Source organism: Argiope bruennichi, chromosome X2 (genome assembly GCF_947563725.1).
Source record: "Argiope bruennichi chromosome X2, qqArgBrue1.1, whole genome shotgun sequence".
Lineage (NCBI taxonomy): Eukaryota > Metazoa > Arthropoda > Arachnida > Araneae > Araneidae > Argiope > Argiope bruennichi.
The window spans coordinates 67,833,763-67,860,266 of record NC_079163.1 but is presented as its reverse complement, the minus strand read 5'-3'; the positions used below and the strand labels follow the sequence as shown (position 1 = coordinate 67,860,266).

The following is a 26,504-nucleotide window of genomic DNA, read 5'->3' as shown; positions in this document are numbered from 1 at the left end:
GATTATAGATTTGTTTAAATGAGGAAGAAATCAGCACACACATACGCACACACTTATATATAATATTGCGTTTTTAACAAAGTGATGAATAGTGTGCCACAATAAAAGCATTGAACTGAAGAACATTAAATGGAATCATTTCCTTTATTAATGCTTTAATGGCCGAGCTTATGAGTTTCACGAGCATCGAATGATCACTTTTCAAACGTATAACCTGATGAATCATTCAAAGGCACTATAATTCGTTGCAAAAATAATGCATAATTCAGAAACATTTTATGCTTATTTAATTAAAGCAGTAAATTAATTAATTAAATTAAACTTATTTAAATCACGGCGCATTCCACAGGGTGTCATCTATTGTTCACTTCAAAATCCCGTGCCTACCAGTTTTGGATGATTTTACTTTGTTGAGGGGTGGTATGTAAAAATAAATAAATAAACGCTTCTCTGGACTTTTTTATTGAATAGTCATATTTTGTTACATTCGAAACATGCGCAAAGTTTTGGTATATTGCTTATTAAACAGCAAATATCTTTCCTTCCGTTTCGCATCTTTCATCTTCCCCCTATTTCGGTGATATCAGAATTTATTTGCTCATATGCACAACCGTTGAGGTTTCAGAATCCGAAATCAGACAAGAATTAGATTATTAAACAAACACACACAAACGAGTTAAGGGACTAAAACTTTTTTTTTGTAAGCACTTCATCAGTTGTATTCATGCATATTCTTGTAAACAAACAAACAAAAAATTGAGAAACAGTGCAAAAAACAGAAACGCCTCGCATATAGATAACATTAAAATAATATTCCAAAGAAATAGTGGCGCAGTACATTAAACAAGAGTTTTTGATTATGGGAAGGCTTAAATCCAGTTTTTGCTTCTGCATGGACAATATGATGCTATTCTTCTGTTTGCATTGTTGTAGAAGAGAGTCGTGATGTTTGTTTTAAAGGAAAAGAATCAATAAGCAATCCATTACTTTCATATCAGTAGCAATACTTTGTGGTGCAATCTTTATTTATTATACATGCTGGCAATTGTGATAGTTGCTAGAATATTTGAATCGCTTTTTCTGAATCCTAATTGGTGAATTCTATTTCTATAGTCGTATTGTAAACTTAAAATCGAAATAATAATAGGCAATGAAGCATAGTTGCATGACGTAGTTGCTAAAAGCTTTGAACATTTAGATGGTTGTGTTTTGAACTAAAAGGTGACAAAAATTTTGGAGTTTTATCGAAATTGTTAATACTTCGTATTCCACAGTACCAAGAGTGTATTTAAAGTTGACTTAAAACGAATTACATATAACAAAATAATAATTTATTTCGTTGCACAGATTGGTCTGGTGAATATTTCAGAAGTTTAGGATAATTATAAATAATTAAATTATTTTTATAAAGTTGACATTTAACAAATAATCGCTGACAAAGCGAATAAATATAATAACTTAATAAACTTATTATATGTAATTTTTAATGCAAATTTCTAGAATAATGTTATAATATGGGATTTTTATATATATAACAACACTTGCAGATATTCTTTTATAGTAAATCCATTGATGACGTCTTCATGATTTAGTGTTTTAGCTTTACATCTTCTGGATAAAATGAAAAAGGAAATAAATCTTTCTCGACTAATACTCGATCTCAAACTAATCTTCATATTTTCATTCTTGAAAAGTATTTTTCTGCTGATGGGACAATAATTGGTGAGACTAATGTAGTTTTTTGGAGATACATTAATGTTAAATAAATATTGCAATATTTGTAATCCTGGAAGGCGAGGAGTTTTGATTTCATTAATTCCTCCAAAGTCTTTGCGACTGTTGAGAAAATCAGTCCGCTTGTGAAAAACCATAGTAAATCTAGGGGGGGGGGGATCGTATCTTTTTTTAAAATAAATAATTACATTTTCGATTAAGACTAAACTTATGTAATTTGGATTAGTTATCTGCTACTATAATGAAATTTTAAGTACTCAACCGTTCCTGTGGTTGGTGGATGTGAAATGTGCATGAATCGTGAGATAATATTCAAATTTTTGTATACATATATTCGTGGAAGGAACAAGAAAGCAAAAGCATTTTCCTTTTGCAAAATCAGTTATTGGCTCGGGGCCTCATGTTGTCGGTCCCAAGTGGGAGGGCAAATATTTTTATTAATAAAATTATTCCGCAAATATTTATATTAATCACAAGTCCTTATAAAAGAGAAGCCAAGTCGCATAAGGCATAAAATATGGTAGATTTTTTTGATGATCTTATGGAATGTATTTGTAAATATGAAATCGGGTAATGTGTGAATTGATAATAAAACAAAATCAGCGTATTGTTACAAATCTGTAATGTTGCGGTTAGTGCGGTCACTGAAAATACCGTTTTACGCTCCCGTTGGATGCTGATCGGGTGCCGAATCAGTGATCTCAGAGCTTGGCGACCATTTAGCAACGTTGGCGACAAAATAGATGATACTGGAATCTTCCAGAATTTTGGCGATAGGGCCAGTAGGAACTGAGATATACCTGATTGTTCCAGAACTTTCTCTGCCCAGCTCCAGGAACTATAAAAGGCCGGCAGTCTAAGCTGAAGACAGTCATGTATAGAGTCGCATAGCGAGTCAACAGCGAATTAGTTATATCTATCCAACGAAGCGCATGCGTTGTTTGGAGTTCAAGCGTTTGGGAAATTGAGCTGTGTGCCGCGTCCCGGAATTTATTGTAGAAGCAGCATCGAGTCGTGTGAGGAGTAGCCAGTCGTGGTGAGTTGGCAGTTGGATACAGCTAAAGCGAGGAGACAGTGGAGAATTGCAGGCGTTTGGAGAGACCGTAGAGAGTAGCTACGAAGATTCTCTCCTCCTGCTGAATTTTGTGTGACCGCTTTGTAAGCTGTGGTTGTTATTACTACTTGTGGTCTACTGTTTGTTGTAGTGTGCTGCTGTGCGTTGCTTTTGTACGTCTGGGCTGTGCATTTGTTTTTTTGCATATTCTTGTCTTCGTGTTAATAAAAGTCGTCGTTTGTTACTGAGGCCTGTTGATTGTGTTTCTTCATCGACTAACAAATCGAAAGAACCCTCCTGATGTCCGTTTGTAGTATTTTATACATATGCAATAATACCTGTTTATGAATCTCTGCAAAATAGTTATTGACAAATTTTATAAATTTGGTGGTCAGTTTTGTAGCAATTGTTCAGTTTTTAAAAAGTTTCCCAATTCTGTAAGTTTTAAGAATAATATTTTGTTTTCTTGCTGTCTTGGTTGCCTGTATTTTTAATAAGAAAGCTGATAAAATGTTCCATTTACCTAATTGGGGGCTAATTATTTCTACAAACAATTGCAGTATATAAATTTTTTATTGGTCAGATTTGTGCAGTGAAAAATGTCTACTATTAAATTCATTGAAAAAATACAGTTGTATTCACTCTAATGGCTTTTAGAATATTCTGTTTGTTTTGTTCTCAAATATTTCATTCTGTTTTCTTATTTAACTCAACAATTTTTTCTGTTCAAATACAATTCATTGCTGTATGTGTAATGAACTAATTTTTGTTTAGGACAAAAAATATTACTGCTTAATTAATTTTTTTTCAATACTGTGTTTTGATTATTGCATTTTGATTATTCATACTGTATTTTGATTCATCATTTGTACTAAAATTCATCTAGTAAAATCTAGCAAAAACTAAGTTTCTAGATGGCCTGTGATTCTATTAAATGATTGTGGTTATTACTTCCGTGTAAAACATTTAGTCTGATGTGTAAATTAAATTAATATCCATAAATTCTGTTGTTATTTCTATATGATTTCATAATATGATATGTATATGGCTTTATAATCATAGGAATATCTAAAGACATTTTGACTGAATATCTTAATGTTGGATGGTGTTGATACTAGTGAAGAATGAGTGTTAGTTATATTTGTCACTTTATTGTGAATTCTATCTCCAATTAGTATACAATTCAGATAAACAGTTGAAATTTGGAATATACTCTGAAAACTAAGTTTTCTTGCTGCCACACAGATTTTATGTAAATATTAGGGGAATAATAGAATCTTTCCTTACTGAGTAATGATGATTTACGATTGTCATATATGTATATATGAGTAACAACAATAAAATAAAAACATACAATGCGATTCCTAAAGTTATTTTTACTGTGCTAATTTTTGTGCCAAGAATTATTTTTTGTGATTAGATTTTGTTCCAGATCAGTTGAGTCAGTTCAGTAGATGGTATCTTGATAAAAAAATAATTGAGAATTTCCAATTTAAAATATTTTATTACTTAATTTTAAAATAATGAAAGATCATTTGTTTTTTTTTAAATAATTAAATTACAGCAGGACCCTGTTAAAATATACACGTATAAGTAATAACTGAATGGTATTAACTTTATTTGAAACTAATTTTTTCAAAATTCTGAATTGTTTCTTTACAATTCATCACTAGTAAGAATACTAGTACAGAAATTACTACTATCAATCTTTTATTTTTGAAGTCATGTATTTTTCTTATGCTGATAAGAATTTGTATTTAAAAGTATTTTATTATATTCTAAATAATGTGACAATTAATTATATTGCTTTAGAAATGGAATTTGATATAAGAATTACTCAATATTCATAAAGAATTATGTGTTCCCTTAAAAAAGTCAAAGGACATTGTTATATTATAACATCTTGGGGTTGAACTCCCCCTCCCCCTTTTGTCAATTATTGAAGGAAAAAAGCATTGATCGAATAGAATATGGACAAAAATATGGAATCTATCTGAAAAATGAAGGCAAATAAACCAATAGTTTCAATCAAACTCATTACTTAAAAGTAAATATGCTTCTGCTGAAAATATCACTTGCAAGTGCCAGTTTTCAACTTAAATTTTATCAAAGACATTTGCAATTTATTCATTTAGCGTTTGACTTTTCGCTCAAGTCCTATAATTATTAATATTTCCTTATGCGTAATATGCATTTTCTGAATAATTTATTTTTGTTCCATATTCTGTGTCAACAAACTTCTTTCATGATTGCTTTTCTTTTCATTGTTTTGAAAGAACTTGCTTTCTTCTTCCAGGTTAAGATACTGGTTCCTAACAGTACAGCAGGGATGATTATAGGCAAAGGTGGGAGTTATATTAAACAAATTAAAGAAGAAAGTGGTGCTTATGTACAAATATCTCAAAAGTCCAAGGACCATGCCTTAGCTGAACGATGCATTACTGTAATTGGCGAGATGGAAAACAATAAAACTGCTTGCAACATGATTTTAGCAAAAGTTGTTGAAGACCCACAGAGTGGTAGTTGTTTAAATGTTAGTTATGCTGATGTAACTGGACCAGTAGCAAATTTCAACCCAACAGGCTCGCCTTTTGCCAATCCTAGTAGTGTTCCTAGTAGTGTTATGAATAACAGTAACACCAGTTATAATTCTAATGGCAGCTTAAACAGTCTTAGTCCTACTGTAACGGATAGTTTCCACAGTTCCCAAACTGGTACCAGTCATACAGGAATTTTACCATTTGCTGGAATAGGAATGAGTAGCTCTACAATCCCTCCTACTAATGCTACTCAGATAATTGAAGCAGTGAAGAACATGCTCAGAGGAAATGGTTACAGTGAACAAGCTTTATCTGAAATAAGTGCTGCAATGAATACTCTAGCTAGTTATGGATTATTGAGTCTTGGACTCGGCATATTAAATGGAATCAATGGTGCTTCTGTGGTCGGGAATTTAGGAATGGGAATGACTGGCTCTGCAGCAAGTAGTAATGCATTGCCTACTACTGGAATAACAAATCAAGAAATGTATACATCTGCATCTGCAGTTCCTGGCATAGAAACAACCTGTAATTCTGTAACCACAACTACTCCGATGGGAGCAGGATCTAGTATATTTGGTCCTATTGGCAGTCTTGGTAATGGAATATCAGGTTTGGGTCTTGGACCTGGCTTTACCTCACCAACAACCTCTCGTTCTAGTGATCGATATCTTGTACAAGCTGAAGCAGCCGTATTTGAACCATTCCGTAGGACCTCTCCTGCTCTTGCATCGCCCAGTGCAGCTGCCTTACCTGTGAATAATAATTCCTTTGGATTAGGAACTTGTATGACTTCTGCATCATCTAGTTTAAGGAAAAGTCCTGCTCCTAATGATAGGCCAATGGGTGACGCTACAAAAATTGAAATAGAAGTGGGAGAAAATATCGTTGGAGCTATACTAGGACCAGGGGGTAAAGCATTAGTTGAAATTCAGCGTTTCAGTGGAGCCAATATTCAAATTTCCAAAAAAGGAATTTTCGCTCCCGGAACGCGGAATCGTATAGTCACTATTACTGGTCTTTCTAGTGCTGTCAACACTGCTCAGTATCTTATTGAACGTCAAATAGCTGAAGAAGAGGCAAAACGAGCTCAACAGAATGCCATGGGAGTTCTTCGTTAACAGGAACTTCTCTTAGTGTTATGTTATCGCTTTCCTCATCTTAAGTCTTTGTCTACTGTTTTATTCCCTCTTCTGAAAAACCTGCATGCACCATGAGGTGCAATGCTGTTTGGAAATTATGAAACTAAAGCACCTTGCTACAGTTTTGAGAGAATAAATTGCCTGTTAACTTTGTTATCATGTTGTAAAATATATACATGAAAGTTTATATCATCTAGGAAATACTGAATAATATTTATAGCTGTATTTGCACTGTTTTGCATTACAGCACAAGGCCTTGTGCATTCAAATGGGATTTAAATCGCATCGAAAGTATATTCCAAGAACAGATTGTTACTGTTTCCAGGTTCAATGGCCGTTTGAAACATCGCCAGTTTTTTGGCTTTTTCATTAAAAAATAAATAAAAAACATTTAGTTTTATAACGTTTGTTGGATTTTCTAGAATAGTTTTGCAAAATTTGTTTGTAAGCTTTTGCAAAACAAAATTCTTTAATAAATTTATGTTGATATTTAGCTAAGTCATTTAGTTTTGCTTTGCTTTATTTAACTTTATACCCAGAATTTCTTTTTGTGGTTGGAAGTGTTTTGTTACGCTTTTCTTGTAAGTATATATATATATATATATATATATATATATATATATATATATATATATATATATATATATATATATATATATATGTTTATTTATCTATTAATTACATTTTTTAAAAAGAAATATGAATGTGCTAGATTTTCTGGATGAAAGAAATCAGAGCATGAAAGAAAACTTATAATTAACTGTGATCAGAATTGCAATTAATTTTGCAACGTTTATGTTGTTTAATGTGTCTTTGTGTTAATTCAATTGTGTGTTTAATTATTTAGCTTTTCTCAATTCTGAAGTTGTAACACTTTTTATGTGCAATTTCAAACGATTGGCTGTGATCTATACCCAACTAGCTTCAGTTGCTGCAAATGTGTAGCGTCACTATTTCTTTCAATTTTTATTGTATGATACAAATTGTAACCATAATCAAAGCTTATCGACATCTTTTGTGAATTGAAATCACAAAATCAATGGCTGTGATCTGCATTGTAACCTCTATTTTGTAGTATATATTTATTTAAACTGTCCGAACTTTTAAAAAAGTTTGTTATTCCTTGCTAGAGGAAAAGATATTTCTATTTAGTTGCTGTAATGAGTTAATCCAAAAAGGATTGAGTTCTGAGTGATTTACAAACATTTGACATGAAAGAGAAAATACATATCCTTTATACATAACTTGGCTTTTCATTCAATGTTTTAAGTCATGCAAATATAGATGAGCTTAATTTTAAATGATTTATAGAATTATCAACATTTTTTTATGATGAAAAATCGATCATGGGATGCTTAAAACTTACGAGCACGTGGAATACCTTTATGTAATGCCAGATATATTGCGTCTGAGTGATTTTTTTTTAATGTGTGTGTGTCTGTTTTGAGTTCCAACAGCAAACTTTGCAACGGAAAGAAGAATTGACTTTGCCTTTAAAATATTCACAAATGCTTTACAAAATCTTTGAATATAGATCTATAGTGAGTTGTCTAAATGAGGATTTAATTAAGTTTGAGTTTACGATCACATAGCAATGTTTAATAGAATTTAAACAAGGACTCTACAACAGATCGCATAAATATGCAAATTTTTTGGATTAATGGTTTCCCCCCCCTTAAAATTAAGTGATCGTAAAAAACTATATTATTTCATTTGAATGGATTTAGAACATTCACATGTACTTTATTTCATTTAGCTCTTAAAATGCGAATAAATATTTTTGATGTTGTCTCTATATGAAATTGACCTTATGTGGTAAATTTTGTTATGCTAAGTTCTGACCAATATTGAATGTGTGTAATATGTCACATATGCACCAATAATATATATGTATAACAAATATATAGGTAAGCCTGTCAAAAGCCAAATTTTATTATTCCTTTCAAAAAAAGCTGACATGTTGCTTTTACCGAATTATTAATAGTTTTTGTTTGTATAGTAGAAACCCAAAGAGAAAAACAGTTTGGCATGTAAAGAGATCATTAAATTTAAATACTAATCACCAAAATGTAAAAAAACCCAGTATTTCCGGGATATATAAATTTGGTTTCTGGTAGGCTCTTATATATAATTATGTGTATGTATGTGCGCGCATATCTATTTTTAGAAATGACTAATTTCTGTTTAAATGATCATTCATATAATTTAAAGTGAAAAATGCTATGTTTTAACTCAAAACAGTAATCATTGACTGTGTCGTTTTCTGTCTCCATTCTGGCTGTTAACCAGCGAAGAATTTTTGGAGAAATGCCTTCATTGTTTTATATATATACATTATTCTTTACCATACTTCTTCACCTTAATAAATTCCAACAATTGATACTGTTTATAAAGATTTCAAGAGATTCCCGTGATGGGAACATCTAATGTGAAATGTGATTTCTCTTAAGAGTTTCATACGGATTCATATGCTTCACTCTCTTCTCCATTTTCTTTGAGGACCACCACCACCACCGCCACCTATTGCACTTTTTGAATTTTGAATGTCCGTTATTTTAAATTATGTATTAGTAGTTTTATTTGTCCTGTTTTCGTAAATCAGAAATTCCTCACTCTCTTTTTGTGGTATGAAAACGCTGTATGTGAAATCACTAAAACTAAAATTGCAGAAGTTCGAAATTCAAATGGATTTTAAGAAAAGTCTGATTATAATTAATTAAAAATGTTTACACATTAAAAGTTGTCCTGTTAACTGTAAAGCAGCTTTTGTATTGGTAACAGTTTGTGAGGTAATTAGCTCACCAAACCTCATTAGCTTTTAGGGATACTCATTTTGTTGATGATGAAGGAAAAGTAGTACCCCTGTTACACATTAAAGGCAAGGAGAATCTTAATCCATTTTTTTCTCTAATTAAATTATTAATTTAATGAAATCTTCTTTTATACATCCTAAATGGAAATTATAAAACAGCAGCATGTGTAGAAACAGAATGTCCTTTTTCAGATTATTTTCAATCTCAGTTAAATGCATCAACATGGTGTGTACTGAGAAGACGTCTTGTCTATTGCAGTAAGAAATAAGCAATTTTTTTTCATGATTCTTGTATTAATTTAGCATATACATTAATAGATAATTTTTCTGATTATTTTTACAGTTATTACATCGATGCTTTTATTTGATTTGTTTCTTTTAAAAATCCTTTTGTGTGTCTCAACTAATTCTTGAGATTTATTACAAATGGTTTTTCAAAGTTGTGTAAAAAATAACGATTTGATTCAAATACTTGATTAATTTTATTTGTGGCATGCATAATTAGAAAATTCAGGTTTTGCTCCATTTGTGAGTATACGTGTGCAATTAAATTATTATATCTAAACATGTTTCATGCAAACAAGTTTTCCTCTCATAATGAAACAGCCATATCTTCAAACGTGAAAGTAATTCCATACGATCTCAGTAATCTTGTATGTGAAATGCTTCATTTTGTATACTTTCAGTATTTAGCACTTATTCTGTTTTATATGGAAACATCTTTTGACTTTATGTTCGAACCCGAATGAAAGTAACTAGATATTTTCAATTATATTTCTTGTTAATGGAATGGTTTTTCGCTTATGGATGGAGCTTATTTTTTTTAAGTACATTTAATTCCATTAAATAAAAATTATTATAAGACTGAACGCAGAAGTGCTCAATTTAGGAAAATCTTTCTGCATTATTCATCATTCTTTAAATTTTGATTGTACATCATCTGAATCAAGAGTTGTTATAGGCCCATTTACTGCTCACTGCAATTTCTTAACTAGCATTTAATTGTTACCGCAAACTAGTCTTCTATCCATTTATAAACATGTATACGTCTGTGTAGTGGGTAGGTGTTTTTGATGGTGGTGGTGCTACTGAAGCTTTCCATATTCGTGTTAAACGATAAGAAAGTACTTGATGCTTTATGAGTTAACTGCAAATACAGAATAAAAGTTAAACAAATTATTTCCGATTTTATAAAGAACATTTTGCTAGATAAACGGAAAGTTAAAAAAATTTTCATATCATAAAAATCATTTATTGCAAATTAGAGCACTATTTTAGTGTCATGTTCTCATAAATTCAGGCATGTTCTTAAAGGCTTGCCTAATGATTGAATGATTTCCAAATAAATGTTATTATTTGTTTGATAAATTTTTTATTATTTTGAATTGGAATTATCAGTTTTACTGCTTCAAAATCTAAGTGAAATAAAAAAAATATCTTGCCCTCTTTTTGTGTTTTTATTACATGAACACCACAAATACAAAAGCGAATCAACTGAAAACTTAATAATATGATTTAAACACAGGGAAGCAGATATCTATGTAAAGCAGTTTAATATACAAAATTGTCAAATCAGTTTGATATTTTAATTTTCTGTTTATTATAAAACGATTCTGGACAGAGAATTTACAACTACTTTGGCCTCCAAAAATTAAGGTACAACTTGTCTTTTGTGTCTAATTTGAGAATAAATGAACACAGAAACAAGAAATTTGGGGAAAATGTGTACTAAATAGTTCTTTGTTGAATGCAACATAGAAATTTTTGTAAGTTCAACATAAACATGATTTACAACAACAACAACAAAAAAATGCATTATTGGCAGAGAACTCTATTCTTGGAGAAAATATTGCGTCACTCTTTTGTAGGGGAAAATGAATGATGCAAATAAATTGCAAAAATTGGTCCTATAAAGCTAGTTAACAATGCATTGGCGGCATCGACTTCTCATGTCGAGAATTAAGTTGTCGGACAACGAAATGGGAAGCGATGACCAAACACGAGGTAATGCTAGTTCTAGCTCATCGAATTATCTTGTAGAGGACTTAAAGCAGAAAACTGTCCCAAGGTAATCCCAAAAATGCTTCATCAGATTCAGATCTGGAGATAGAGAAGTCTATTCCATTCGCTCCATATCGTGAGCCTCAAGATAGTCTCCAATAAATAGAGCTTGGTGCGGTCGCGCATTGTCGCCCGTCAAGAGAAAATCATTACTAGTAGAGCGGCATATGGGCGAACATAGGAATTAAGGATCTCATCTCGATATCCCACACCGTTCAAAATTCCTCCATGGAACACATATAGGTCAGTGAGACCACCGAGAGAGATCCCTACCCAAGCCATTCTTCCACCACCTCTTTAAATGTGGCTTCCAACAATGTTGGATTGTTTGTATCTGGTGCATTATTCTCTCCAGATTATCTGACGACCTGAATCACTCTCCTTTGTGAACCTAGACTCGTTTGTGAAGAGTACAGAAACCCATTGCTGACTGGTCTAGGAGATGTCTTGTCTTACTACTTTACTTTCATTTTATTTTATTCAAAATGTAATGTTTTGTGTACCATGCAGTGCTGCTTGTGTGCCTTTACCGTTTTCCTTTTTTTTTTTTTTTTTTAACTTTTCCATTTTTATGTCTGTTATATCAACACAAGTTTTTATGCCTTTTAGGGAAGGAATGTTCCTTTACCTGTAAATTCTAAATTTCTAATCATTGTTAATAGAAATTATTCCTGTGTAACGCTGCTGTTGGCACATACTAACAATAATCAATAAAATAAAATAAGTTCGTTACTATCATTCATATAAATGTCGAATTTTAATGTTACTGTTCTTTTTTTAATGGTAAGCTTAGAAAAACATACTGTACCTTAACTTTTGGAAGTCAATCAATGAAGGTAAATACCTCGTTTTCTATTTGCTTTATTGTTTCTCGGCGATTTTTCAAATTAACATTTTTTGTTATGATATATTCTGTTGCAACCAAGTTCTTATGCTTTTAGTTGAATCTTCATTGTGGGGAAATTTGTACTTTGTGTCAATATAGCAGAAGAAAGTTCTTTTCATCTTTTTGTTAGTAAATAAGTATTATAATTTTTTGCGAAGAGTTTAATTGCATCTTCGGTCAGTTCTGACTTCTAGATATAATTGCATTTTTTTTTATTTATATTAAATATTTTGCGTTTTAAAAGAATTCGATGTTTAATCTAGAAAATAAATTCTGTCAAACATCCTTCGGAGAATTAGCTCCAGTGTTTTACAAAATAATTTTTTTTTCTTTTCTTAATATTAATTATTTTAAAAGGGACAACCATCAAGCTCTCTATAATTTCATTAATTATGATTTTTTTGGATTTATTTCTGTTAGAAAAACATTTATGAATAGGAAAATTTCATTTATTTATAAATTATACAATATGTAACAATTAATGGGAAAAGATACCGAGCCAGTAATTATTTGTTATAAATACTTTGGGAGTTAAGCTAACAAAATAATAAACTTTATTTGTTAGTTTTGTATAGTTGTAGTAAATAATTGGTAAGAACTGAACGAAAAACTTTATAACGATATGGTAATGCTAGAGAGAAACTACTTGCCAAAATTGAATTCAGCATTATTTAAAATGTAATATCCAAAATTTTGCCCTATTAAAAATCTACCGAAAGAAACTGTAGCATTAATCATCTAGAAGAACTTTTTTTTTAAAGTTAAGATTGAAATCTGATTTTAAGAAACTATGTACTATTTTGAAACGGCGGGGAGAAAATTTTGCAACAATCGAATCTCTGAAAACTAGTTATGCTACATCTCAAGCTAATTCATGACTGTAATTGCAAGGCTTTTTGATCACTTCCTCACGATATACATGCTGTAAAAAAGGTGCATGAAACAGCGCATATTTTTTTTTTCCGCGTGCATCTTAAGTAAGCGAGTATCCATAATTTTAATAAACGCTCTGTTATGTATAAAGAAATATTACATTCGTGATCTTTGCTGTAAGACTGTTTAAAGCTGTATTGGGGAACTTTCCAATTCCTATTCTTGCGCAAATATTTAAATGAGAATATATTTGATGAGAAAAAGGGCGTTCAAAAGTGTCAACTATTTTTGGGGACATTCAGTAAGTAGTCAGTATGATGGAATGCCAATGAATCGAAAAACAGATCTTCTGTCTACTGCCTGAAGTTTTCTGAAAATCAATAAATGTAGTGTAGAACCTAAGTAAATAGAATTATAAAATCCTGATTTTTAATATAAAAGGATTTTAAATTATGGTGTATAACATGTGTACCTAATCGTTGTTTTCTGTCTTCTCATACTTGACGTTGTGCATAGTCCTCCAATTTAAAAATGACATTATTTGGAAAACTCATGTTTGAAATGGTCAGAATGTAACAATGTTAATTTCGTCAGTTTAGGAATTATAACCAACAGCGGAATGCAGGTAAGTGGAACCTGGAACATAATATGATTATTGCGCTTCTTGCAGTCATCAGTGATATTCATCAACTTATTTTTTCCTCTCCTTGTATTTGACTACAGTAAATATATCAATCTTTTGTCTGCATGGCTGTCGTAAGGCTGTCTTCTGGGTCCTATACAAGGTTTGTTTAAAAATTATCCGACCATAAATTTCTGTGCTTAAATAAATAGTGTTAGACTGGCGTGATTTGGAGAACGCGTCTAGATAATCCTTATTAGCACCTTGGATTTTTTTTTTTTTCATGCCTGCCAAAGCCGTCAGTAATTTGCAAATAACCGATAAGTGCGGGAATCTGCATGAGCGCTGTCAAATCTTCATTTTTGATCAAATGATAGAAAAAGTTAATCAAAACTGCAACATTAAATTATGTGGAAAGCTTTAGCAATTTTTCAGTCCTAAGAATTCGCTGATTCAGTATCCTGTCGAAGATCAAGAAATGTGCCCTATACAGACAAAAAAGTAATACAACTTCAAAGAAAGGTACACGTCAGTGTAGAGGGATTTGTGCTTTAGTAAACACTCAACGTTTAAAAATGAAATCGTCATCGACTAATTGAGGGCTTTGTTGATATAGGATTATCAAATCAAAAGACTTCAGAGAGTTTTACATGAGGTAAGTACCTGTATTTAGTCCTTAATTTCATTCTGATTGAAGATTCTGTCATCAGGAGAATCTCGGCGAATTTCATGCTTGAGCTGTTAACTGTCGAATGCAAGTAACTCCGTTTGGAGATGGCACATGGCATGCTTTAGACTGTCGACAGTTATCCTAATTTCTTTTACCAGTGATCTCTGGCGATGAGTCCTAGGTTTATGGGTACGACTCAGAAACCAAATTGCAGTTACCACAATGGAACCATCTGACAGCCCCGAGATAAAAAAAAAATAAAAGCAAGGCAGAACCAAGCAATATCAAAATCATTTGGACCATTTTCAATGACTGGTGGTATGTTTCATTCCGAGTATTTACCTCATAGGGCACAATTATCGCCAAGGGGTTGCCACAAATCCCCTTGGTGATAACTGTGTCGTACTCCTTGTGTCTACTTCATGATAACCTGAGCTGTAAATGGCGGTTGCGAAAAATGGGCAAGTTCATCAGAATAATACATGCATCTATTCTTCACATTTGATGAAGGGTTTCCTGGTCAGACATAACACACTTGACATGATATTGTGACTTCCGGTATTTCCCTAACTGAAAATATTCGAACATTAACCCAAGGAAGACATCATTCAAAATGTGACGAATTAACTGAATTCCATCTTAAAACAGGCGTTCCAGTGCTGCTTCCGAGAGTGGTAAAACCGTTGAATTTGTAGCATTCCAAGAGACATATTTTAAAGGAAATTGCAGGAGAATTGTTGTATCTGAATACAAGTATTTTGTATGAATAAAAATCGGATAATTTTAAAACAATTCTCGTATACCGCTTTTACCTTCTCGGTTGCTATGTCATTGATTATTGAAGAGATAAAATTCTAAAAATTAAGTTGATATAAAATTATTTTTGTGCGATTATACAGGATGTCCATAAAATATCTAGGAATTATCAATGCAATATTTATACACATCGCATTAAAAATGTTGCGCTTGACCAGGGGGGGGGGTTAAAGTTGATTAATAAAAGATTATTTTCTGTTGATTTCGTATTGCCTGACATTCACTTATGCATGTGCATTTTTTAATCACTCGAACATCAATTAAATTTTGAATAATCTGTTTTCTTTACATTCATTGTGACCCGTTTTCGTTCGTACAGTGTCAATATCTTTCCTATCGATATCTTTTGTTATTAATTTTTTGTGAGATTCCTTTCCATTTGCCTTCCATAACTTGTAAATGAAATTTGGTTTCATTCTATTTATTAACTTTAGTTGGAGATGCCTCCAAACAAAAAAAAAAAAAATCACCAAATCTTTTTACTTATTTTGTAATTAATTACAATTTTATTTAATGTTTGGAAAAAAAATCGTTTGATGCAACTATTCCCATCCTCCCAAATATGTATCAGCCGTTAATGTCTCGAAATATGCCATAATGTCTCGTAATGTCATGTTGACACATATAGCGCTACTCGTGTCCTCGATTCCTATAATACCTTGGATTATCTAACCGATTAGGTGAGCATGAGGTCAGCGGACTCACAGAACCGCATAAATAAACATTAAATTTTAATTATTAGTATAGATAATTGCACAATGTATGTTACAAACGGCAGTGCTTTCATCGAAAAGGCTGCATAAGGATTTTCCACAAAATCTGTTTAAAGTAAATTTCATAATTTTATCAAATCGTGTAGTTTTATTTTTATTCGTTTCTTTGTATTTAATAAAATTTTTCAGTACTTGATTAGAAATTTCGATGCATTATGCGACTTTGCCACTTAAAAAAGGCTTGATAAAGAAATTCAAAGATTTATTTGTGTTAAAATTTTGATTGAATAGAAAAATATATACCAAGAATAGATTCCATTGATCTCGTATTTAAAAAAAAAATTTTTAAATGTATACAAATCACTTAATTCTTTGAAAAAATAAATACCTCATAAATGCGAATAATAGTGAAAACAATGATAAGCATTTATTGTTTATCCACAGAAACTTTAAATATTGATAATTTGGAATGGATTAGTTTTGCACATTGCCTAATAAAATATTATTTTTTCTGCTCTGCCCTCTGTCTAGGAATAACCCCCTTTTCTTAGTTATTAGTCACGAACTGCAGAAAAGGATGATATCTGATAGGAATGCATATGGAGGCTGTCACATTTTATCTTAATTACATCATTCTCCTGAAATATCTTTCGGAATGAAACATTATATTATCTCCCTTTTCCCAAAAAGTTATGGTCAAGTATACTTCTCTCTCTCTCTCTTTGAGCACAAAACTTTGAAATGAACTTTAATGCCTTTTCTATTTTAAAGATGTTGTTTTGGTCATGTGATCTCTGTAAAGTAAGTCTTATTCTGTTTTGAGAATTCTAGCTTTAATTAATTCCCGGGTTGTAAAAAAAAGCGATATCCTATATACGTTTCCATCATTTACTTTAACCATTTTTATTTTTAAAAATATGAGGAGTAAGAGTTAAAAAAAGAAATTATTTTTCTTTTAAATTCAACTAATGTATTCCTTAAATTTGCGTCTTCTAGTAATAGTGTTCAAGGCACTCAATTTGATATATATATATATATATATATATATATATATATATATATATATATATATATATATATATAGTTACTGTCAATCTGTTTTGTGCTTTTTTATTTGAAATATTGTCTATTTTTCGGATATTTTGAAATATTCCTTTCATATTCTCCCCTTTAGTGTTAGGCAGATTCGCCTGTTGGCAGGAAAATAATTTTAGTCGGTAAGTTTATAAATATATATATTTTTTTACTTGATTGGATTTACTAAATTAATTCAGAATTACTGTTGGTGACCTTACAATTCTTGAACAACGGTAAGATATCAAGATACACTCGAATCTCATCTAATTTTAACGACCATGATTAGTCTTCATACTTGATGAATCTTTCGCGGAATCAAGATTTCTCTGACCTTAAAGACCTCAAAATTCAACGCCACCATGGTTTGATGAACAAATCGATGGATTAATCATTGAATAAAGACTAAGAGAGACATCAATAATTTGTATTTAGTATTTTTACTTTTGAAAATTATTATGGTAAATTTCCCTTACGATAGATGCATCATTAACACTTGAAACCACCGTATTCACTTTCTCCGTTTTTAATTTCGCGCACTCCTTAGTATTCGAGCGAGATCCAGCAGACATATCACTTCGATGCATCCTGACTATTCACGAATTGTAGTACTTAATAGCAGGATTTTAGATTTCCTCAAAATTAGTCGCTACGATTTGAGATTGTGAAATCACTTCCGGAATATATTCGTTCCGATTTGAAATGAAAGTTAATTGCACCCGGTTTCACATGAGAAGGGGAACTGTTAGAATTTCCTCGACGAAATTTAATCATCTTATGATGAGATTTAAAACAGACGGTTTTTCATTAAATGGTGTTTGTTTATTTTACAACGAAAAACAGAAAAACAAAATACAAAAATTTCGTACGGGATAGACTTCGGCTTTATTTTATATGGATAGCCGTTTGAATTGGGGCTAGAGAAAAAGGAAAATGAGTCATATAAGAAAGAGGATGAGTTTACGAAGCGCACAATTTGCTCTTTTAATTTGATATGAACACTTTTAATACATTTTTATCCATTACCAATTTGGAATCTTTAGTCATTTATTTCCTCTCATTCGTTTCGTCTTTCCTGGTGCATTCCCACTGATTCATTCACCCGTACATTTACCTCCAAAAGATAATTAAATATTACATTCTCGACCAAGCTAGTGAGATTTCAAAAAGGATTTACCTTGCCTGACCCTGATGTGAATCGCTAATCAAGCGTTTCGTAAATCTTATCGCAAACTATTAGGTCGCACAGAAATTTGAATTCGGTCACCATACGCAATTAACAATAATTATAAAAAAAACTGTAAATTAAACTGAAGTCTGAAATGATAACTTCTGGACTTTTTTAAAGTTATTCAAATATTCTTGGGGGAGGTTTCAAATTCTTTTAGTACTAGATATTTTATCTGTTCGTGATCGCACAAATCCTTCTGGTTAACATTCACTAGTAAATTATTTACTTTCCTCCAAAAATATTTAACAAAATTTCGTCTTCCAGTTCGTTAGATATAAATTTGATTTCGGATACATTTTCTAAAAATATGGGAAAAAAGGCTAAACGATTATGATTTAACTGGTACTGGGATTGTTAAGGTTTTAACACATTTTTTTAAAAAAATTATCAGTTGCACTTGTTTTATTCGATCGTTTAGGATGTGGCGGCCACCGGACGGCTCTCAAAGTAACATTGGGCTGACCCCCTTTCATAATCTCAATTTCTGCTCATTTTACTGATTGTGTTGCTTTATTTTCCCTATTTCACGCTCTCGTTTTATCTTTTACTATTTCTGTCTTCCCTAACTGTGCTAAATTTAATTTCTCTTCTTTTAAAATATTATCGTTAAAATTCCGCACAAACTCAGTATCGTTTTCTACATATCATTAGATTCGATTAAGTTCTTCAAATCGCTTACTTTTACATTGTCTAGAATTATTAAACCCATTTCTTCAACAATCTTTCTTAGCTAACCCTTCTTAAAGTTCATTTTAACACCCAATTTTTTTAAAGCTGTTCGTAAAAATTACGCATACAAACAATACATTCTTAAATTCGCCTAAGCTTTTTTTGTACACTCTCTGATTGAGGTGTTATTGCCCAGCCGTAGCATGAAATTGTGGACCTTGGGTTAAGGCCGCCAAAGCTTTACATGAGATTGGCGAACAATAGATAAGAAATATTGATATTTGGCTTGAAGTTAGTATTTTTATTGAATCTACCAGGCAATCTTTGGCGATTTTATGGGGCTATTAATGTCTGGCATGCAGCTAATATACAAGAACAAAAATTAAATATGCATTTTGGAAATTTTTTTCCTATTGAATGAAACATGAATTCGACATAGCATTACAATTGTAATCATAAAAATACATATCAAATTTCATTTACATATTTAATCCACGGAGTTTACATGAACGGAAGTGCATACAGACAAACAATCAATCCTTTGGCAGATTTGGTTTAAAATTTGTTAAGAATCTACATTTAATTGCTAAACATATGCACCAAATTTTGCGTTTATAATTACTGAGTTCACTTCTCCTCGGCCAGCCCGACAGACAAATTTCCTCAGATAGGAGTTCGCTGAAAATTTGTTAGAAATCTTTAAGATTGGTGTAAAGTCCATATAACATATTTCATTCATCCAGCTCAAAGAATTTTTCTGTATTCACATACATTCCATATATTCACATACATTCCAAAAATGTGTTTTTCGGATTCGGAGAGATCTGAAAAGAGGAAAGTCGACAAAATCTCTTTTCGGATGTTTTGATAATTACAAAATTTTGTAATAAATATTAGTTAACTGAAACATTTCACGATTAATAAGTATTTTTAAACATATTGTGAATTTATACTAATATCGGAACTGTGTATGGAATCAGCTCTGAAGTAAGTATTTATTTTTATTTTATAATTGTTAAAAATATATTTTTTTTCATTTGTTTTTAACTATACTTTCAAATACGATTTTTATTGCTTCAAATCCCTGCAATTTTTTTATGATAAGAAGTTTAAAATAAGTTTATAGATTTTTGTAAACGTTACAGACTATTCTATAGATTTTAAATCATGCTATTGAGGGAATAAAAACTTTAAATTGATATTTCTCCATTTTGTATTTTTTGTTCATGTGCTATTTTTCCAAACCCTTCAGATTTTTTTTCTTCAAAAACTAAAGTAGGATGTTTGTGATATTTTTTTTATAAATATTTTGAAGTATTAATTTTATGGAACTGTGTATGGAACCAGCTTTAAAGTGTAATTTTTCTTCATTTCAAAATCAAAACGAATACATTTTTGATTTTTTTGTATTTAATAATAAAAAAGAATAAGATATAAATATCAGAAACAAAAGGAAATACCAAGCTGTATATAGTATAATATGGGGTAAATATAGAAAAATTGTGAAAAATGATACATACAGTACACTCCCGATTATCCGCGGAATTGGGTGGCGCGGCCGCCGCGGATAACAAAAATCGCGGATAATCCGAAAAAAGCTAAAAACGAATATAGCAAAAGAGAAAACAGTCATTCCAACTTTGAAAAATCGTTTTATGTACAAGAAAACGTAAAATAAACAGCAGGAAATGTTTAACTAATGCTTAATATTTTAGTATATCACTTAAAACTAACCTAAAATGCATTTTGTTAATGAAAACAGAAAAGTGATTTGTACTTACAAGAGGCGTCAAGGATACACAGAAAAAGTAATACATATGTATTGTTTTAATACTGTAATGTATTATGTAATTACAAAAGCATAACTGTAAAACTACACCTTTTTGAAGAAATCAGTCATTTGTGTTTGCTTCTTGCTTTGGAAGTATTTTCTCTTTGCTTGGAAGCAAAAAAATAAAAAATAAAAACTTAGTGTGTAGGGCGCGGATAATCCGCTCCGCGGATAACCCGCCCGCGGATAATCGGGAGTCTACTGTATTTAAAAAGGGCCTTTCGAATTTAAAAAAGTTACAAATTTAAATTTTATAAACATTCTAAAATAAATTCCAAAATTTTTGTGGGATTGTAAAGAATATTATTTTGCATTCTAATTAAAACCTATTTCCAAATATTTTTTTAAAAAAATCGAAATTGTCATGTCATCTTAATAATACGATTAGAGTTAGAATTTGATAGCTGCAATTTAAAATCGAAGGGCAACTGTTTCAAATCACTAATTTACACAGTTATGCATAAATCCTAACCCCCCATACGTTATCATGTTTTATATAATAAGAATATAATTAAATCTTATTCTGGAAAGAGTTATTATGCTGCAATTTTTCTTTCTTTTTTTTTTTCCGATTTTCAATTAGTTTTTAACTTCAAACGAAATCATTACACAATCAAATGAATCTGTGATTTCAAGAGTATTTCCTTCAGTTTTGATGACAGTGGAGACCAAACAACATCTCAAAATTCAGTCGAAGAATCGTTTAAGGAAATCAAGCACTTGGAACTCCATTTAGTCATTTCGGAGCATTAAACAATGAACATTTTTATGAGGCCACTGCTAATGGAAACAAGCATTCGGAACATCGAAATTTTGTCTTTGAATACATTATCAAAAAAAAATTCGTTTGTCTTTATTGCAAACGATATTATTAAAAAAAATAACATATTGCATATTTAAAATATAAAAAAAATATAATTTTCGAGAGTTTTAAATCCTTAAATAAGAAATTAAATTAAATTACAAAGACATCAGATATTTGATATAGTTTAAGATATAATGACGTCATTGCAGATGACTTGAAAATAATTTATTAATATTATGGGCAATCTCAATGCAAACTATTTTTCTGATTCGAGATATTGTCAAATAATAAGATATATTTTAATATGCGAAGTTTAATTTCATTTATGTCAATATATAATTTTTTTTATTATTATTTACAACAATGTCATGTAATTTATCAAATTTTACAATTCATTCCAATGAACTAAGTATAGCTTTATTTCACCAGCTTTATATGGAGTAACATCACTATTTTAATCAAAGTCGCTATTTAGTGATAATATTCTGATTTCCCTTATCGAAATCTCTTAATCTATATGGTGATAATATAAAGTTCTAATTCAGTCGAAACATTTTCATTACTAGATGAAGTTCTCACCTTCTGATGAATCATTAGAATCAATTACAACGTTTATTGTAATTAGATATGAATGATTTAAAAAGAATCAAAACGTTAATGCTTATATCTGCAATTTTTCTATTATATATGATGTTTATTTTTTTATTTTTTACTCACCCTATATCTTTTCAGAAAATAAACTTATAATTGAAAATGTATTACCTGCATTATATATAAAATATGGGATAATCGATCCCTTTAAGCCCTGTAAATTCAAAGCGGCGTCTAGTATAGCCTGGGAGGTAATGAGTATCTATAGTAAAATGATCATGCTGCATTTAGTGAGATAGGTTACAACGTCCTTAGAAGCTAAATAAAGAGATAATAAAAAATAACACAAAAAATAAAGGAGATAGGCCAAAAACAATCAAGAAAATGTTCGTCATACCATTATAAAACCAGAGCAAAAAGTTTCATGGAGTTACTTGTAAAACTGGTGGAGATATTTGCAATTCAAATTATAAGGTTTCGAGACTTGAAGATGAGCTCGACTTAAATTGAAAAATATATTCGGCTGTATCATATAGTCTTTTCGAGCTAAGAAACAGCGAAGTGAAATTTAATCAACAAAGAAAGTAAACAAAAATAATAATAAAATAATGAAAAACGCACTCCGGGTGGGAGGAATGCCTGATGATACATTTTTCAATTTTGGGACGAACCCTTTTAAATTCATAATTTTAATCACAAATTTCTCGGCCAGTTTTACAGATAATTCCATGAAATGTTTTTCCTTTGTTTTTATTATGGTATGATATACATTTTTATAACTGGATTAATCGGTCGATCTCCATTTTTTTTTTAATTATTATTTTTGTAATTTCCTTATTTCGCCGCTAAGGACGCTATACCCTTTCTCAATGAATCCTTATAGTCACTTTATTATAGATACACGTTTTTTTCCAGACTATAAGAGATGTAGTTTTGAAATTAAAGGGTTTAAAAGGACTTTACAGATCACTGTATATATTTGAATTAAAATTCTATTCTTTCTTAAAATTCTTTCAAAAAATTTTAATCCTAGAATTTATCTCTTGAGAATTTCAAATTGAAACTTGAAATCTATTATAAATGAAATAAAAGTCACATTTCGCAGTATGCTTTAAACAGATTATAAAAACCTTTTTTTCAAATACTCTAAAGAAGCCTTATCTATTATAGATGATGTTTCGTACGATAGATTATTAACAATCCATCACCAATGGATGCAAATATAAGAAAATATATTTCTTGTAAGCCTTAGATAATTTTAACTATGCTACATCCAATTATGGACTGAAAAAAACTTTGTTGGTTTATTTCTCAATAATAATAATAATAATCGACTATAAATCTGATAAAAACAGTCTAATAAAAGTCTAACATCATCTCGACAGATGGCCTTTTAAGTTATTTTTTCAGCATATATGCAATCTGACCCTAGTCAGACGAAAATTACAAGCGTGTATATTTAGTATTTATGATAGTGGATGTTGTTGGAAAATAGTCGAAATCTTCATGGTGTGATTTTCACTTTAATTACAGTTTCAGTCCTCCTTGATAATAACATTGAGTGCACTCCATGATTTTTCAAGTTATTAGTTCGTATTCGATTTCAACTCTGCTTCAAAATGCGAACACTACAAAACGATCTATTAATTAAAAACTGCATTAGTGATTCATACAGTTTTTTTTTTTAAATTATTAACTGCAAAAAATAAAGGATGGTATCATATTCTTTAAATTGTAGCACATGAAAAATTTTATTTGGAAAATTTTGAATTAAACAAAAGATATTTTAAATAAAGTATACTATCGATTTTAAAAAGTAAATAAATTCTGTAACCATCAAGCAATAAAAAAAAACTGTTTTTATGAAATTGTTAACTGACTAGAATTGTGAGAAAATAACAAATTTTTGCAACCTTTATTTAGAAATAATTTTATTGGCAGCTATTTTTCATTAAAATTAGGTTCCTTGTTTAATTTCTGTTATACTTTGTTTATTATTATTTTATTTTGATCTTGAGATTATCTTAATTCTGTAGCAAAAGTAAGAAATGTAAATAGAATATTAAATGCTAAATAATAGCTAGTAAGAGAGTAAATCTTAATATTTTCAAAATTTACAAATGATTAAGATACAAAACTTCTATTAATTAAATACACCATTATTTAAGTTTTTTCTTTATTGTACTGTACACAAAACAAATTATTCACAAAAGTTTACAGCTACATGACAGGAACTACAGGTATGGTATCATACTGCATGAATAACCATGACTTAAAAGTTGATATGTTTACTCAAATAAAAATTCACATACATGGTCATTTGAAATGAAATCTACTTTTTAAAAAATGGTTTCATATAAGTAGTATTCATAACATCCATAAAAATTCCTCACTTTTTTGTTAAAACTGAAAAATAAGACATTGTCAGTGTTAACTTATAAAATTTTGTCATTACTTTTCGTTCAGATATAATACAAGAAAAACGGAGTGTTCATACTTTTAAATATTTAGTTTATGAAATAAATAATGAACATTAAATTATTCAATTTAGTTAAAGAATCATTGTTCTGAAAATGGCACGATTTAATCTGTTTAATTATACCATATATCAGTTCTTTAAAGAATTCCATAATTTCTTATTTTTTTATAATTAAAAATCCAAACTATTCAGAAACATTACAATACAAAAGTACTGCTTTGAAAGAATGCGAATACATGCTTATTTATTCATTTTTTCCTTTACAATCATATAAACAAGGCATATAGATTTGTGGCAAAATTCTAGCACTCTGAAAAATGGTCTTTGAAAATGGTTTGAAATCCGATTCTTCTATTTAATATAATATAAACTGTTTAACTTCTAAAATGTGATTGCATTTCATTTACTGAAATTTAAATTTTGTATTTAAGAAGCATTTTTTGATTGGCACAAATGTAAAATTTTGAAAGAAAAAAAAATAAAAAAATTAATGACCAGAAAATACTAATTTCCAATTTTTATATTTTTGTGTAATATACTTTGCCTTCGTCAATAAAAATTATTTTAATATCGAGTGACTGATAATATCTTTTAAGCTTGATGCAAGCTAGAATATTTGAAGAGGCTATTAAAGTTTGTATTAATAGCACAAAAGCATTCCTGTATAGCTTACGATAACATTTTTAATATATTTAGCGAATGTTTACTATAAAGGAACGCAAATAACTATCTCAAGAAAACAGATTTCAGAATAAAATGAGTATAATTTGGAAATTTGAATTGAATTATAAATAAAAATGATAATTGCATTCTTGCAAAGCATTTAAAATTGGAAACTAAATATTTAGCAACAGAAATATTGTTTTTAGTATATATTTGTATAGACAGATACATTCAATAAGTGTTCAAAAATAAATCACGTAGAAATTGCAATTGACATTTTTCTTCAAATAAAAATTTGAAGAAAAATATCAATTTATATTTATGCATATTATATGTGATAAATTGGTAGTTATTGCACAAGCCAGAAAAAAAAAATCTCAAAACCACATATTAAGAATAAACTCCACACAAAACTATTGTTGTAAATTTACACTGAAAGTTATAAATACTAGAAATACAGAATACATAAAACATTTCATTAGGAGATAAGCATACATACATAGAGATGTTCACTGTAATTGCTGCCGAATACCTAATTTCTAAACAAATAAGACATATAGTTCAATTGAAAAAAATGTTTTAAATGACATAAAGAATTATATTTTAGGTTGTTTTCAGTCAATAATTAAACTGCTGAAAAAATTATGAAATCTAAGTTTTTATGCATTCCCCCAGATCTTATTAGTCATATTTAGTGAAATATTCTTACCACAGTGGCATTTTAAAATACTCTCCTTCGAGCACAATTGATGGAGTTATAAAATTTTGAATTTCATTATTTAAGACCATTTCAACGGCTGCCGCAAGAAATGGCCATCCAATCAATAGGCATCGTTTCTAAGAGGCAACCATTGATTCAATCTAAAATAATGAAATTTAAAGCTTCAGAACCAGGTCAATTTTGTCCACATAGGAGTGTAAGTTTTTGTTTAAAATGCAAGTGCAGCAAGAATATTTTACTAAAAATGATTATTAGAAAAGGGAAAATACTTAAAAATTTAGGTTTTGTAAATTTTTCAAAAAACAACTTTAAATAAAATTTTCTACGCCATTAAAGGCATTTTTCTAATTGGAACTATATGCACATTCTCCAACTGTTTAGAAATCAGCTTTGGGCTACGATTAGAGTTGACACCCTGTTTATTATGTGTGCATATACATGTATAATATATATGTATAGGATATAATCGGTACACATTTTGAAAAATTGTTTGTGCGCAGAAAGGTACAAGTAAAAC

The 26,504-nt window shown here is 30.1% G+C and overlaps 1 protein-coding gene across 3 annotated transcripts in view; it reads left to right on the top strand.

Moving 5' to 3' along the window:
- The window catches only part of LOC129960186 (RNA-binding protein Pasilla-like), a 74,289-nt gene extending 67,254 nt beyond the window's left edge, over nt 1–7,035 (top strand). For all 3 annotated transcript variants that reach the window (XM_056073401.1, XM_056073402.1, XM_056073403.1), the window contains exon 5: nt 5,085–7,035. In XM_056073401.1, the coding sequence (XP_055929376.1) occupies nt 5,085–6,449 (1,365 nt within the window). In that variant the 3' untranslated portion in view covers nt 6,450–7,035. The remainder of the gene's footprint in view (nt 1–5,084) is intronic.
- The last annotated feature ends 19,469 nt before the right edge of the window (nt 7,036–26,504 follow it).